Source organism: Lotus japonicus, chromosome 1 (genome assembly GCF_012489685.1).
Source record: "Lotus japonicus ecotype B-129 chromosome 1, LjGifu_v1.2".
Taxonomy (NCBI): Eukaryota; Viridiplantae; Streptophyta; class Magnoliopsida; order Fabales; family Fabaceae; genus Lotus; species Lotus japonicus.
In genome coordinates, this window is record NC_080041.1 from 16,440,141 (window position 1) to 16,456,088 (window position 15,948).

At 40.7% G+C, this 15,948-nt stretch overlaps 1 protein-coding gene across 1 annotated transcript; it reads right to left on the reverse strand.

Annotated features, from left to right (window-relative positions):
• Positions 1–241: 241 nt before the first annotated feature.
• Positions 242–5,934, reverse strand: LOC130733865 (probable caffeine synthase MTL2). Its single transcript, XM_057586147.1, is given in 4 exon segments — positions 242–1,367; positions 3,904–4,136; positions 4,139–4,289; positions 5,559–5,934. Coding segments are annotated over 4 exon segments (657 nt in total). The 5' UTR covers positions 5,631–5,934; the 3' UTR covers positions 242–1,166.
• Positions 5,935–15,948: the final 10,014 nt, after the last annotated feature.

The window sequence follows — 15,948 nt, forward strand, 5'->3', positions numbered from 1 at the left end:
GTCAATTCAATTGAAGAATGAAGTTTTTAAGTTCAGGCCAACACAATAAGTTTCTACCCTTATACCTAAGTGATAGCAAACAAATCAATCTAATCTCAAGTCCCTTAATCCTCACCAACTACCGTTGTGCAAGAAGAAAACAAAACACTTGTGTGCACTCAAGAGAATATTGACTCAGAGAAAAGATACATAGAAAGGAGACTTTATTCATATAAGAAAATAAGAAGATCAAACCATAATCAGAACTAAGGTTCACTTCACCCAAAGTACAAAGAGAAATTAGTCAAGCATGGCTAGAGAATTCATAATGTAAATCAAAAGAACAAAAACCTAAAACAAGAGTGCCAAGAAGCCTCCCACAAGCTCCAAGAAACTAAAACTTAAGTTTTATTCAGAAAAATACCAAGATACCTAAAAGAAATCACAAAATCCTAATTTATAGACTTTCCAGCGGCCCGCCACGCATGTGCGTGGCCTCCTCCACGCACATCCGTGGATGATCTGTCAAAAATCAGCTCCCAGGTCTGCTTACCACGCATGTGCGTGGCCAAAACAGCGCACATGCGTGGCCTTCACGTTCCTTCATTTTTTTCATCAGAACCACCACACATGTGCGTGGCCTGAGGGGCGCACATGCGTGGGCTTCAGCAAATCCTCCCCTTCGTTCACAGAACAGCCACGCATGTGTGTGGTACAGGTGGCGCACATGCGTGGCTCATCAGATTCTTCTCCGAATTTTGTAACTCCTTCTTCAACTATCATCATGGCTCATTACTTGGTCTTGAATCAACTTCATTAGCCATCAAAAACACCTGAAACCTTCAAGGAATCTTAACAAACCATCATTCCACCAATGTAACTCATGGATCCACTCATTTAATCACAATAATTCAGAAATCATCCATTCAATTCATCAAATAAAACTCCTAATATGCAATCAACTCTCATATTCTCTCAAGATTTCAGCTCAAATCTGAACATAAGAATTAACCTCAAACTAAAACTAATAAAAAGACCAAATAAATAAATTAAAAATACCTAAACTAATGCAAATGCAATTATGAACTATAAAGGGACTCAACTTGACTCAACACTCAATGAAGGACTCAAAAAGAAGAATAAAGAGGTAAAAATGACTCGATAAACATAGAATAAACCTCGGGTCATCAATTTTCATCTCTTCCCATGAGTGTCATGACCATGGCACCACCAGGAAGCAGTTCACATGAACGTGATCTCAAGAATAACTTGAAGTCTTCTTGAAACTGTTCTAAGTATGCTTTGTGCACTGTTGGAGGGCTTGTCTCTGTCAAGTAAATGGCCCCTTTATTTAGCGGTTCTGCAGCACCAGCCAGTTCATCTGGAGTCTGTTCCCAAAAAATAAATTGAAGCAATTATCTCAGTTATTAGAATTTGGAAGACTTAATACTCAAAAACTAGCTCAAGATGTGAGGAATGTCTTCCTTTATATAAGGTTATCTTGACTATATATCTTTAATTAATGTGAGACTTCTCAACATACCTCTCATGCCAAGGGTTGGACATTGCCTGAGACAAATCCACATATACTAGGGGGCAAGTGCCCCCACTAACTTTTGCAATATTACAACAATAATATACATTATTGGGATATTGAGTCTTATATTTCCCTATAAAGTTAGAAGTGCTCCCATTAATTATTGAACTCTAATATTTTGTTTGATCAGTGAGAAAAAGTGAGAAGAGAGAAGATGAGTAGAGGAAAAGTAATGAGAAAAGAAGAGATTTCATATGTTGTTAGATTTTATAGTTTGTTTGACATAGTAGAAAAAAAGAAGAAAAAGAAAAGAAAGAATCATGTGTCATCTATTCTCTCCTTTTATTTGGTTGGTTAAAAGAAACTACTTTTGTATGAAATGAAAATTTTAACTTAAATATATAAATATTTATATATTTGTATGATAATGATTGAGAGGTAAAATGAGCAAAAAGATAAAAAGTTATGCACTCCAACTTTCTTTTCAAATTGGTGAGACTATTAAAAGGTTGTGATCCCACATATTTTTCTAGTCTTTCCTACTAGCCTCTACTGAACAATAATGTTGGCTTCAACTCTCCTCTAACTCTGATTCCAAAATTATCTCTACCAAATATAATGTAACCTTTTTTAACTTTATACTTTGATACTAAAAGTAGGAGAAACTGCAACGATTGAAAGAGTTTTTTGTGCTATAAGTCGTATTAAGAATCAATGTAAATTTGTATGAGATGAATGATTAAATGGTTGCTTAGTTACTTAAATAAAAAGAAATATTTGAAAGTGTTAAGAATCCCTTAAGCTATGCTTCGTTCCTCTGTCTCTCCTGCGGCTAGGGTTCCTCTTCCCAACCCTGGCTTGCGGCGGCGCACGATTTCAGCCTCTGCCAGTGATGCCCTTGTTCCTGTGGGAGATGCGGACGACGATGGAGACACGTCTCACAAGTTCGACGTTGCAGATCGAGAAAGAGGAAAAGAGGGGTTCTCTTGTTCGACGACTACCCTGTTCGTCGATGGGATCTCTGATTTCGTGGACTACTTCCAGATTCGGTCTCTCTTTGGTCACATCAGAAGCTTGGTAAACGTCTTTGTTCAGAAGCAGAGGAGGCTTGGGAGGGCCTGTCGTTTCGGGTTCGTGAGGTATTCATCGGTAGAACTAGCTTCTTCAGCGATAAATTTGCTCAACGGAGTTCTTGTGGGGGGTTCAATCCTTTCGGTGGCGTTGGCAAAATTTCCAAAATCGGGGAGTGCCAGGTCGTTTGCTGCCGAGGTCTTTCCTACGCCATTGCCGGTGAAGGTTGGCCGTGCTGTTGCTCCTTCAGTTGACGAACTCAGGATGATCTCAGAGCTCTCTAGGGACTCTCCTTGCTCTGGCTGGCCGGCGATGCTTCTTTTCCCGGAGACAATTGTCTCAGGGTTCTTGGGAGGTTCAGCCTCTGGTGAGGAGGAGCGTGTTTCTTGCGAGGCCCTTTTTCCTGAATTGGGAATAGGTGATCTTGTCTCTGCTGGCGAAGTAATCTTGGACGATTTTTGCTCTCTCCCTTCTCCGGTTTGTGCTGGTGCAGGTGTGGTTCCAGCGGGTTGTGAGGTGGGTTCTGTGTCGGAGCGGCGGAGGAGGGGTCGACCAAGGAAAGGCGTGGCAGCAGGAAATCAGAAGGTCAAAGGGGTTTTGGTTGATGAGGTCGTCGTGAAACCGGTGGTAGAGGAGTCTTCTCTGATTCTCCCGGAAGCTTGTGGCTCTGCCCGTGCTCTGACAAGAGCTCGTAGGGACTTTCTAATTGCTAAACAAGTTGGCGTCGTCCCTATCGGTCCTGAGGAGGAAGCCATTCAGAGCTTCGCTGACCACCTCATTGCTACTCATCCTCGTCTCTACGGAGATCCCTAGTGTTGGCGCTGGTTTGCTGGGTTGGTATGGGTGCTTATGGGGTCTTATTTTTGGCTTTCTGGTGAGGGTGTGTTGCGCCCCCTTTTGGTTTTTCTCCCTTGCAGGATTGGAATTTTGGCTGGTTTTTTCTCAGTCCTGGCGGGTTTTTGGGGTGTTATGCTAGTGGTTAGTGCGGATTGTTTGGGTTTTTGGTTTTTGTCGGGTGGGCTTTTGGGTGCTTTTACGGTTTTTCTCCTAGGCATTGGGGGCTTTTTCTTCTCCGGTTCTTGGGGTTCCTTTGTTTTTCCTTTCTTTGCTCCTTTCTGGCTTTGCGAGCTCTTGTTCCCTTTGAGGAGGATTGTTAATCTTGTCAATTTCCTCATCTATCTATGAATATATATATTTTGCTTTCTAAAAAAAAAAAAAAATTATGCAAAGTCTCTAAGATATAAAATTTCGTTGAGAATAATTACGATGTAATTTCACATTTTAATAGTAATATGAAGATTGTATATTTATTGTACCTTAGAAAGCCAATGCAAGCTATAGGAGGAATGAAAGAAGTGAACAGAATCCTTGGGAAAGAGTCTCCCATAAAATGATCCAGGGGTTGCATTGAAGAAACATGGACCAAACTCAAGGCCCTTCTCTTCTTGCAGTCCTTGATGAAAATCAGGGAGTGACTTGAAGGTGGTGTTGAAATCATTTCCAATGAGGTCATTGAGGAAAAATTGAAACACGGGCGGCTCACTGCGTCTATGGTGTTGATGATGTTAGATGCCACCAAAAGTGCATTTGGACCTGATGAGCAACCTAAATCTCCCACTTTGAAACAGCTTGGAAGTGTTTCACAATACAACCTCTTTATACTATCTTCAAGTAGATGTTTTGTGGTCAACATCACGTTTTTCTGCATTTGAAGAAGGAAAATAGCTTAAGAGAATAATATTTACGCAGAAAAGTAGTAAAAGCACCAATCAAGTCAAGTTATAGTTGAAAATCTCACATTGATTAAAAATATGGCTAAGATAGTCGTAGGAAGACAAAATCTCAACTTTTGAGCTAGATTTAAAAAACAAAAAGTTTTGAGCTAGCTTTTTGGATGTGTTAAGCCTCACAAGTTCTAAGACACTTACAAATGTTCATTCCTAAAAATCTCACACTCCAAAGTTCCAATTCTACGCATTAGAGGGTGTGTTGAGAGTCTCACATTTACTTGAGATATAACTAAGATAACTCTTATATATGAGAACACAATCCTCAACTCTAGCGTTAACTTTTGGGTTAATTTAAGTCTCACAAATACTAATATGGTTTCAGAGCTTATCCTAACTTTGTTAAGTGGATACCGCCAGTATATGAGACTCCTACACTCATGTTTCACATGTCCAGTCTTGCTCGTGAGAGAGTGTATTGAGAGTTTTACATTGACTTGAGATATAATTAAGATAATTTTCATATATAGGACTGCAATCCTGAACTACGATATTTGTTAGAGTCCCACATTGGCTAGAGATGTGGCCAAGCAATTGCTTATATATGGTTGTGCAAACCTTAACTCTTGAGCTAGCTTTTGTGGTTGAGTATAGGCCTCCCAATTTCTAATCTGGTATCAGAGTCTATCCTAGATCCATTTGTTGTGGAGACCTCCCATTATTGGGCCACTCGTTGTTAATCCCACGTTCCAGTCTGTTCAATCCTGGACGTGAGGGGGTGTGTTAGAAGTCCCACATTGGCTAGAGATAGAGCCAAGATAAGCTTTATAAGGGTAGTGCAAACCTCAACTCTTGAGCTAGCTTTTGGGTTAAGTTAGGCCTCCTTCAATATTAGCTTTTTAGTTGAATTAAGCCTCACAAATTCTAATAGTCGCAAGACCACACTGTTTTTCTTCATCATCAAACCGCTGGTATGGAGCTATAATATAATCGACCACCCTGTTGATTCTGAAAAACCAAACCATTCCTTGTTTTCTAAATGCTCTGTTCCTCCATTCAACAACTTCCACCACCACCAGGAAGACATTAATTCTCTGCTTCCATAACGACTTAGATCTTGGGAACACATAAGCAGATCTTATATTCTTATACACTAGTATTGTGTGATATATAGATGTAATTTACCAAAATTAAACCTTTTAATTGACAAAGCATGCAAATGCTACAAAGACCGAACATAGGACCTGAAATGAGGAGTTTTTGGCATAGCTTGTATCTCCATCACCTCCATTCATGTGAAGGACTTCCTTTGCCATAGCAGAATATCAAACGTTGATGAAGCACTCTGAATTAAAAAAGTGGTTCTCACCTAATGTAAGTAGTGCTCCTTGCCTTAATGTATGAGCACGAAGCTAGCTTGCGTTCCTTTTTTATATATGAAGTGGACATAGTTTATCTACCAATTAATGACTCACAAATAGGTTTATCCTTTTTAGTGGTGTAACTTTGCACCACTATGTTAATTGTCCATTTTACCCCTGTTCAAAAAATTAATCGTATAACAGTTGGAACTGAACGTGAAAGTACGTTCAGCCCACTTGACAAGTGAGTATCGTTCAGCTAACTTGCTTTGGAAATCGGGAATCCTATGTGGAATCACGTTACAACTGAGCTGAACCAAAAAACAAACACACGCTTACTAGTTTGCACATGTTGGGTCAAGTTGATATATATATATATATATATATATATATATATATATATATATATATATATATATATATATATTATATCAAGTTACGTTGTTTGATATGAGTGAACATAGATATTAAACAAGACTTAGTTTGCATATATTGGGTCAAGTTGATGCATATGTAGTATATGTGTGAACATATTGTTAGGAAACTACGCAAAATTTTCCCATAATCAAATTCGTGGAATAGCGATTAAATGCGGAATAATAGCACACACACAAATTGATAATGGAGTTCGGCCAATTATGCCTACGTCTCCGGGCTGCTGCAGACCTTTTATAGAAAGGAGAAATATACACTGTGTTTGCAAACACTCACACTCTCTCACAAACCCACAACCCAATTACACCCCAAGAGTTTCTCTCACAGAAATTTTTCTCACACTAGAAAATTTCTCTCTAACTCTCAATACTGAAAATGCTCTCACTCTGTTGGAATGAATTTTCCTTGTGGTTGCTTTGGTATTTATAGGAACCGAAGCTGAGCCAAGGTGTGTGCATTATATGTGAATGCATATCAATATTTCAACATTTGCTTCACCGCCTTTGTCTCTAACAATGCATTAAACACCTATACAATAGCTTTTCCTATTCCTCAACAAAGGAGGCACCGTTTCCTTATGGTTCATGTTGGTAAATCCGCAAGTGCACGAATCGGTTTTAAATATCGAACCACAGGGATTGTGAGTGAATAGATTCGGTTCAAGCTTTGAGTTTGAAGGTTTGTTTTATTGAGGCAAACATATGACGAAGTAGTAATAAGGAAAAAGAAAATATAAATTCAGAAATGAAACAGAGAATTAAAAGAAAGAGTGATTTACTTTGGGTTCTTGCTCAACTAATCAATTCAAGCACATCATTCTAAGCACATGTTCTCATTAATCTCTCCTTGATGTTATAGCCTAAGCAACTACCTATCGATGCCTCGCATAGATAATTCTTTCAAACCAAAAGATAAGCCCAATTCCTTGTGTACTTAAACATTTGATTGAAGCATAAAGATTATAAAGATCAGGCCAACAAACCCCAACCCTTCCTCTATTCCTAGTAGCAAGTATAGAAGGGGTAATCCCAAATCGGTTCCCTAATCTATAACAAACTTCTGTTCTGATTATAGAAAAGTATAAAGCTAGCACATGTTCTAACTTGAAACATAAAGCATGGATATGGGATTCAAGGAAAGAAGAAAAACATGTGGGAAAGAACTTAAGATTATAACTTAAAAGGAAAAGTCTTACAAGAAAACCAAAGTAAAGAAGAGAGATTAGCCTGCTTGGCTAAGAACCTGAATTACAAGCTTGGAAGCCTTCTCCCACTCTTCTAGATGATCCTCTACCTCTAAACTTATGTAAAAATGGAATTGATATCAAAGATTACAAAAGAAATTGACTAAAATCCTATTTATAGGCAAAAATCACGAGTTTGGGCTGTTCCGGGCGCTCAGGCGCCAATTCAAAGCGCCTGAGCGCCAATTCCATGCTGAAAATATGGCCCCTGGAGGTAATTGGCGCCTAGGCGCCAATTAAGCACGCCTAGGTGCCAATTCCAGAACCCTGGAAAAAGTAATTGGCGCCTAGGCACCAATGGAGCACGCCTAGGCGCTCTGACTCGCTGGAAAACCTTTTGATCTTCATTTTAACTCTTCTTTACTCCTCTTTAAGCCTCTCTTCAATTCTCCAAACCTCTAGACACTCCATCTTCAACTGTTACAACCTGAAAACTTGATGACAAAGCTAGGAAAATATCTAGAAATTCAGAGGTTAGTTTTGCACAAAGGCTCCAAAACAAGTGGAAATTGTCTATGACTCTTAAACTCTAATCAAATGCAACTAAAGCCCTTATAAAACTACAAAATTACTAAAGAAAAGTAAAAATGCATGAGAATGCATGAAACACTACATGAGACACAAGAAAAAGACTCAAAACCTACAAGGAAAAACCCTAAAAACATCATATAAACCCGGGTCATCAGTTCATGGCAGAGCATTCAATGTTCTTGCTTGAATTTCCAAAGCTAGTGTATAGAGTGGTGGCAAGGCTAGTATATAGAGTGGGTGGCATAGTGTGCAGCTAGTGTATTTGACCAACAATTTCCAACTTGAAGACTGACTTCAGTCGGTCTTCACACCTCGATCATGCAGTAGTCTTCTCTGGTCTGTCATCCCTGCAGACAAACTGAAGTTGAGCACAACTTCAGTTTGTCAATAGCCACCACCTTTGTTAACATGTCTGCTGGATTCTTGCTTCCCAGAATCTTTCTCAACGTTAGTACCTCATCCTCAAGTAGAGATCTGATGAAGTGATAACGGAGGTCAATGTGCTTTGTTCTTGAGTGAAATGCTGAATTCTTTGCCAAATGTATTGCACTTTGGCTGTCACTATGCAAAACACTCTTCTCCTGGATGAATCCCAACTCTGTTAACAAACCTTGAAGCCATATCAATTCTTTGCTAGCTTCTGTTACTGCTACATACTCAGCCTCTGTAGTGGATAGAGCAACAATCTTTTGTATCCGCGACATCCAACTAACAGCTGTCGTACCAACAGTAAATATGTAACCAGTGGTGCTTCTTCGGTGATCAACTTCACCTGCAAAGTCTTCATCTACATAGCCTTGTACTTTTAGCTCACCTTTAATAAAGCACAAACATTTTTCTTGAGTGCCTCGTAGATACATCAAAATCCATTTAACAGCTTCCCAATGAGCTTTACCTGGATTTGACATAAACCTGCTTACAACTCCCACTGCATGGCCAATGTCTGGCCTCGTGCAGACCATCGCGTACATCAAACTTCCAATAGCTGAAGCATAAGGAATATTCTCCATTAATTCTTTTTCTTCCTCTGTATCAGGAGACTGATCCTTTGATAGACGAAAATGACTAGCCAAAGGTGTGCTAACCGATTTGGCGTTGCCCATGTTAAATCTTTGCAAAACACGGTTGATGTACTCCGCCTGAGATAACTGCAAAGTTCCCTTTTGCTTATCTCTCGTGATTTGCATTCCAAGGATCTTCTTCGCTGGTCTCAAGTCTTTCATGTCAAATTCTTTTGACAACTGCTTCTTCAACTTTCTGATCTCGGCCATATCTGAACCTGCTACTAACATATTATCGACATAAAGTAGCAAAATGATATAACTGGAGTTATACCTCTTGAAGAAACAACAATGGTCAGCATTGCACTTCTTGAAACCTTCTTTGTGCATGAAGCTCTCAAACTTCATATACCACTGTCTTGGAGCTTGTTTCAGGCCATACAAGCTTTTCTTTAATCTGCACACCATATTCTTTTTTCCTTTCTCTGAGAAACCTTCAGGTTGGTGCATGTAGATCTCCTCATCTAAGTCTCCGTGAAGAAATGCAGTCTTCACATCCAACTGCTCAAGGTAGAGCTTTTCACTGGCCACAATACTAAGCACAGACCTGATAGTATTGAGCTTCACAACTGGTGCAAAAATCTCGGTGTAATCAACTCCTTCCTTTTGTTGGAATCCTTTTACAACTAGCCGAGCTTTATATCTTTTAGAGCCGTCGTGCTCCTCCTTCACTCAATACACCCATTTGTTGTGAAGTGCCTTCTTTCCCATAGGTAACTTTGCTAGTTCCCATGTCTGATTGGAGATCAAAGACTTCATCTCGTCTTTCATGGCAAGCTCCCACTTGCTCGCATCTGCGGTCTGACATGCTTCTGCATGGTCTTCAGGCTCTCCTCCATCTGTTAACAACATGTAGCTCATGTATCTCCTGTTAGGCATAGGAGTTCGAGAAGACCTCCTCAATGCAGGAGCTGGAGTAGGATGCTTTGTTCTGTCAGACTGCTGCTCGTTGCCTGGTTTAGTTGTTTCCTCTGACTGAGGACTCTCAACTGTAGGACTTTCTGGGTCATCATCCACCTCTGCAAAAGCTGGCCCACTCAATTATGAGTTGCTGACACATGTATTTTGCTTGTCCTTGTACATCATTCTTTCGTTGAAGATCACATCTCTACTGCGGATCATCTTTTTGCTTTCGTCATCCCAAAGGCGGTAACCAAACTCATCTTCACCATAACCAATGAAAGTACACTTCTTTGATTTGGGATCGAGTTTGTTTCTACCTTGATCATTGATATGCACATATGCTGCATAACCAAAAACTCTAAGATGTGAGAGTTTTACCTCTTTTCCGCTCCACACCTCTTCTGGTATTCTATGCTCCAATGGTATCGATGGACCTCGGTTGATCAAGTAAGCTGCTGTGTTGATTGCTTCTGCCCAGAATTGCTTTGGTAATCCTTACTGCACACACAAGCTTCTGGCTCTTTATGTCAACATTCGGTTCATACGCTCAGCTACACCGTTGTGTTGAGGCGTACCCGGCACAGTCCTCTCTATTCTGATCCCGTGCTCATAGAAGAACTTCTTGAATTTGGTGTCTACATCTTCACCACCATTGTCGGTTCTGAGCTTTTTGACCTTCAATCCTGTGTCATTTTCCACCATGGCTTTCCACATCTTGAAAGCCTCAAATACTTCAGACTTTTGTTTTATAAAGTACACCCATACCTTTCTGGAGTGATCGTCAATAAAAGTCACAAAGTATCGTTTCCCACTAATGGATGGGACAGTTGTTGGACCCCAAACATCAGAGTGAACTAGCTCAAGCCTTTCCTTCTTTGGGGTTCTTCCACTTGTCTGAAAGTTGACCCTCTTCTGCTTTCCAAATATGCAGTCTTCACACATGTCAATTTCTACTGACTGAAGACCTGGAAGTTTCCCCTTTGAGTGCATGACCTTCATCCCTTTCGCACTCATATGGCCAAGTCTCTGGTGCCATAGATTGGGATTTTCATTTGATGCAACTGCAATCAAATGACATGCTCCTCCTGTCTTGTAAAGAGTACCAATCCTTTTTCCGCGAGCTATCGTCATTGCACCCTTTGAAATTTTCCACTCTCTGTGGAAAGTTGTTTTGTAGCCTTCATCGGCCAACTGGCCTACTGAGATTAAGTTCTTCGTCAGGTCAGGAACATGTCTGACATTCTTCAGTTCCCAAACGGACCCGTTCAACTTGATCTTCACTACAACTTTTCCCACAACCTCACAAGGTTGTTCATTACCAAGGTAAACTTTACCGAGGTTTCCAGGGACATAATTCTCGAAGAATTCTCTCTGCGGAGTTGCGTGAAAGGATGCTCCAGAGTCTAACACCCAAGACTCTTCCTTGTTCTCCAAAGAACATATCAGAACATCTCCTCCTGAGGTTGAAGCAACGTTTGCCTCTTCTTTCGCCTCCTGATTCTTCGGTGCACTCCTGCACTGGTTTTTGTAGTGTCCTGTCTTCCCGCAGTTCCAACACTCGATAATCTTCGAGCTGTTAGAACTATGATGATTTCTAGACTTTGATCGTCTCGCCTTTGATTTACCGCGTCCGCTTCCTCTAGTTGAACTTCTGCCTCTTGACTCTGTATGCAATACTAAAGAGGTTGATGATTCACCCGACTCTCTCCGCCGGATCTCTTCACTGAGAACCAAGTCACGAACATCATCAAATTTCAACTTGTTGCTTCCCGATGAGCTACTCACAGCTGTGACAGTAGCATTCCAACTGTCTGGTAGGGAAGACAAAAGTATCAAAGCCCGTACTTCATCATCAAAGTCAATTCCAACTGAACTCAACTGGGTTGTAACTATGCTGAGTTCGTTTAGATGTTGCGCCGTTGACGCACCTTCTGTCATCCGTAAGTTGAATAGTCGCCTCATCAAATGAACTTTGTTTGAGGTCGATGGCTTTTCATACATGTTGGCAAGGGTCTTCATAAGACCAGCCGTAGTCTTTTCTTTTGCAATGTTGAAAGCAACGTTACGGGATAACGTCAATCGAATGACTCCAAGAGCTTTTCTATCCAGAAGATTCCAGTCATCTTCCTTCATATCTGTTGGTTTGATGCCCGTGAGAGGTTGATGCATGCTTTTCTGATACAAATAATCCTCTATTTGCATCTTCCAAAAGCCGAAGTCCGCACCATCGAACTTCTCAATTTTCACCTTTCCTTCGTCAGCTGCCATCGCTCCCACTCGAATCTGACTCCTCTGGATCGCTTCTGACAATTTATGAAAACCTCCGGAAAGATTGGTAACGCTGACAAATTTTCACTATTCATGAAAATTACTATTCACGTGAACAGTACTCTCACCGAAAATTAGCATAAAGAATCAACTAGCTCTGATGCCAATTGTTAGGAAACTACGCAAAATTTCCCCATAATCAGATTCGTGGAATAGCGATTAAATGCGGAATAATAGCACACACACAAATTGATAACGGAGTTCGGCCAATTATGCCTACGTCTCCGGGCTGCTGCAGACCTTTTATAGAAAGGAGAAATATACACTGTGTTTACAAACACTCACACTCTCTCACAAACCCACAACCCAATTACACCCCAAGAGTTTCTCTCACAGAAATTTTTCTCACACTAGAAAATTTCTCTCTAACTCTCAATACTGAAAATGCTCTCACTCTGTTGGAATGAATTTTCCTTGTGGTTGCTTTGGTATTTATAGCTAGGGGTGTTCAACGGTCGGTTACGGGCGGGTTCGGGCCAAATCGCCGGTTTAGGTCGGGTGAAAATACACCAAACCCTCAAGCCGCCACCGACCGCCGCCGAGCAGCGGGTTACTACGGTTCGGGTTTAAAATCAGGCGGTTACCGCGGGCGGTTTTATCGAATAGTAGATCCAGGAAAAAAAAATACGATGAGAAGAGAGAAGGAGACACAGAGATTCATCAGAATTCAGAACTAACAATATTTTAGATCCAAGTAGATACATTGCAAAATATATTCAGATCTGTGAAATCTCAACAGAAAAATTAAAAATAAAACTTTCACAAATTTCCTGATAGATGGAGGCATAGAGGACGCGGTTTTCTGAACATGCACAGAAGCCTCTGATGGAGTAGATTTTCTCAGAGAAGGAGGTGATGGTTTGGCGTGCTGGAAGACGATGATCAAAGAGGAAAAGATTGGTGGATGGAGGCTGTGTGTATGGTGGCTCGCGGTGGGGAAAGGGTGGTGGTGGCTCGCGGTGGGGAAGAGGCGGTAGTGGTGGCTCGCGGTGGTGGTGGCTCGTGGTGGGGAAGAGGCAACGGTGGGGAAGAAGAGAATAATGTGTGACGGCTGCTGGGTGAATACTAGGGTTTGATGAAATGAGGTTTATAAACCTAGGGTTGAGGGTGGGCCTAGGTTGATTGGGCCGTTTTTTTTTATTAAAGTTACTCCGGTCGGTTCGGTCGGGCTCAAGTCCAAACCGGAACCGACAGAACCAAACCAACAAAAACCGGTTCATGTCACCCGCTGGACCCGTGAACCGGCCCGACCGGACCGAAATGTTAAAAAATGACTCGGTTTGACCGGGTTCGGTTCGGTCCGGTTCATGCTGGACACCCCTATTTATAGGAACTGAAGCTGAGCCAAGGTGTGTGCATTATATGTGAATGCATATCAATATTTCAACATTTGCTTCACCGTCTTTGTCTCTAACAATGCATTAAACACCTATACAATAGCTTTTTCTATTCCTCAACAAAGGAGGCACCGTTTCCTTATGGTTCATGGCAGAGCATTCAATGTTCTTGCTTGAATTTCCAAAGCTAGTGTATAGAGTGGTGGCAAGGCTAGTATATAGAGTGGGTGGCATAGTGTGCAGCTAGTGTATTTGACCAACACATATATATTAAACAATAAACATGACTTACTAGTTTGCACATATCTATAGTATATACAAATGTACATGTCTACTTTCGTGGCTCTTTCGCAAGTTTTGTCTGCTTAGAAAGATACTCTCATTTAAACCTGAGCTACTTTCATTTGCTTTACAAATTTATTACTAATAACTACTTTTTTTTATTTAAGAGAATTAGTTATTTATGACTTATAAAGATAGTAATATTTTAATTCAATTTGTCTTGAACAGAGGTTTGTAGTAACAAATTGTTTTCGTATCAGCATCATAATTCAATTTTGAATGGTTGTTTACTGACAATGAATTAAAAATTGGGGATCGGGAACTATGAATTATGGAAATAATCGATTTATTAATGTTTACTTATTTGCTTTCTAGATTTGATCTTTATTTTGGGTCGTATAAATGACCCATAATAAAGTTTGGGTTAAATAACTCACCATCCAATCACATTGGAGATAAGTGAGTTGGAATTTTTATATTTTATTTATTAATTTATTTCCAACTCATTTATCTCAAATGTGATTGGATGGTGGGTTATTTAACCCAAACTTTATCATGGGTCATTTAGGGCTCGTTTGGCACGCCGTATTAGGCATGATAGTATAAGCCGTTGCCGCCACGCTACTGCAGCCGCCACCGCCACCCTATCGTCGCCAACACCACAACCACCATCGCTGCCACCACCGCCGCCGCCACCACCGGTGTTGCCGCCACAACCACCGACACCACAACCACCACCCTATCGCCACCACCACCATAATGTCGCCACCACCGACACCACAACCGCCACCCTATCGCCACCACCACCACCATTGCCTCCACCCTCCACTGTCGTCGCCGCGCTACTGCAGCCGCCACCGCCTTATCACCACCACCACACTATCGTCGCCAACACCACAACCACCATCGCTGCCACCGCCGCCACCACCGCCCTACCGTCACCACCGACACCACCACCACCATAATCGTCGCCACCACCGACACCACAATCACCACCCTATCACCACCACCACCACCATTGCGTCCACCCTCCACCGTAGCCGCCACCGCCTTACCACCACCATCACCACCCTATCATCGCCACCACCACAACCACCATCGCTGCCACCACCACCACCAACTTATCTCCACTGTCACCACCACCGCCACCAACACCAATCTACCACCATTGCCACCACCACCACCAACCTACCACCACTTCCATCACCACCGCCACCACCGTTATAATCACCTCCATATTTGATTTTTTTATATCATTATTCAATATTTCACTAAACATAAAATTGCATTAATTTAAATGATATTGTAAATTATACAGAGTATGGCCAAACGCTGGATAGTATAAGAAAGTTATCAGGGCTTATACTATCAGGCCTAATACTATCAGGTCTTATACTATCAGGCCTTATACTATACGTCGCACCAAACGGGCCCTTAGACAACCCATATTTTACACTATTTTACACTATGTGTAGCGATATATATCCTTCCATCCAATCATGTCTTTTGACAAATGGGTGCACGTGAAGTTCTTGGCTTTTTGCATTCTTTTCCAACAAGAAATGTTAAACATGGCTGTTCTATCTCCCTTCCTTGTTTGTGATGTGTTGTTATACTAATCGCTTTTTCAATTTTGTCGAGTTGCACATCAAATTCTCAAATCGGATATTAGGTAAGATTATTATAATTTAGGTGATATGATAATATTTTAAAATACATTTTAGGAAATTTCAGAGTAAGCAAGTGAACTATTTTCATAACTAAAAAATTTGAAACCCAAGGAAAAATGTAACATCTTCCATTTCATATGATTGGGTAAAGCACAAGTGAAATGATAATTAAAAATGAATATTTAAGTTTAGATTAAACTTTATAAATAATTTTTAATGAAATTTTATTGTGATTATTACGATTATTATTATTAAGATGAGAATTTCCTTAATTTTGTAATTAAAATCAAGAAATTAAATGAAAAAAAGAGAAAATATTATGAGATATTTTTAATAATTTGTTCCTGCTATGAACATTGTGAGAGAGGGTAGTACTAGAGTGGGGGAGAGATTGCACTAGAGAGAGAGCTAGAGAGAGAATGTAACTGGATTTCATGAATGTATTGATCAAATGAGTCAAAAGTCACTTACAATTAGTAACCG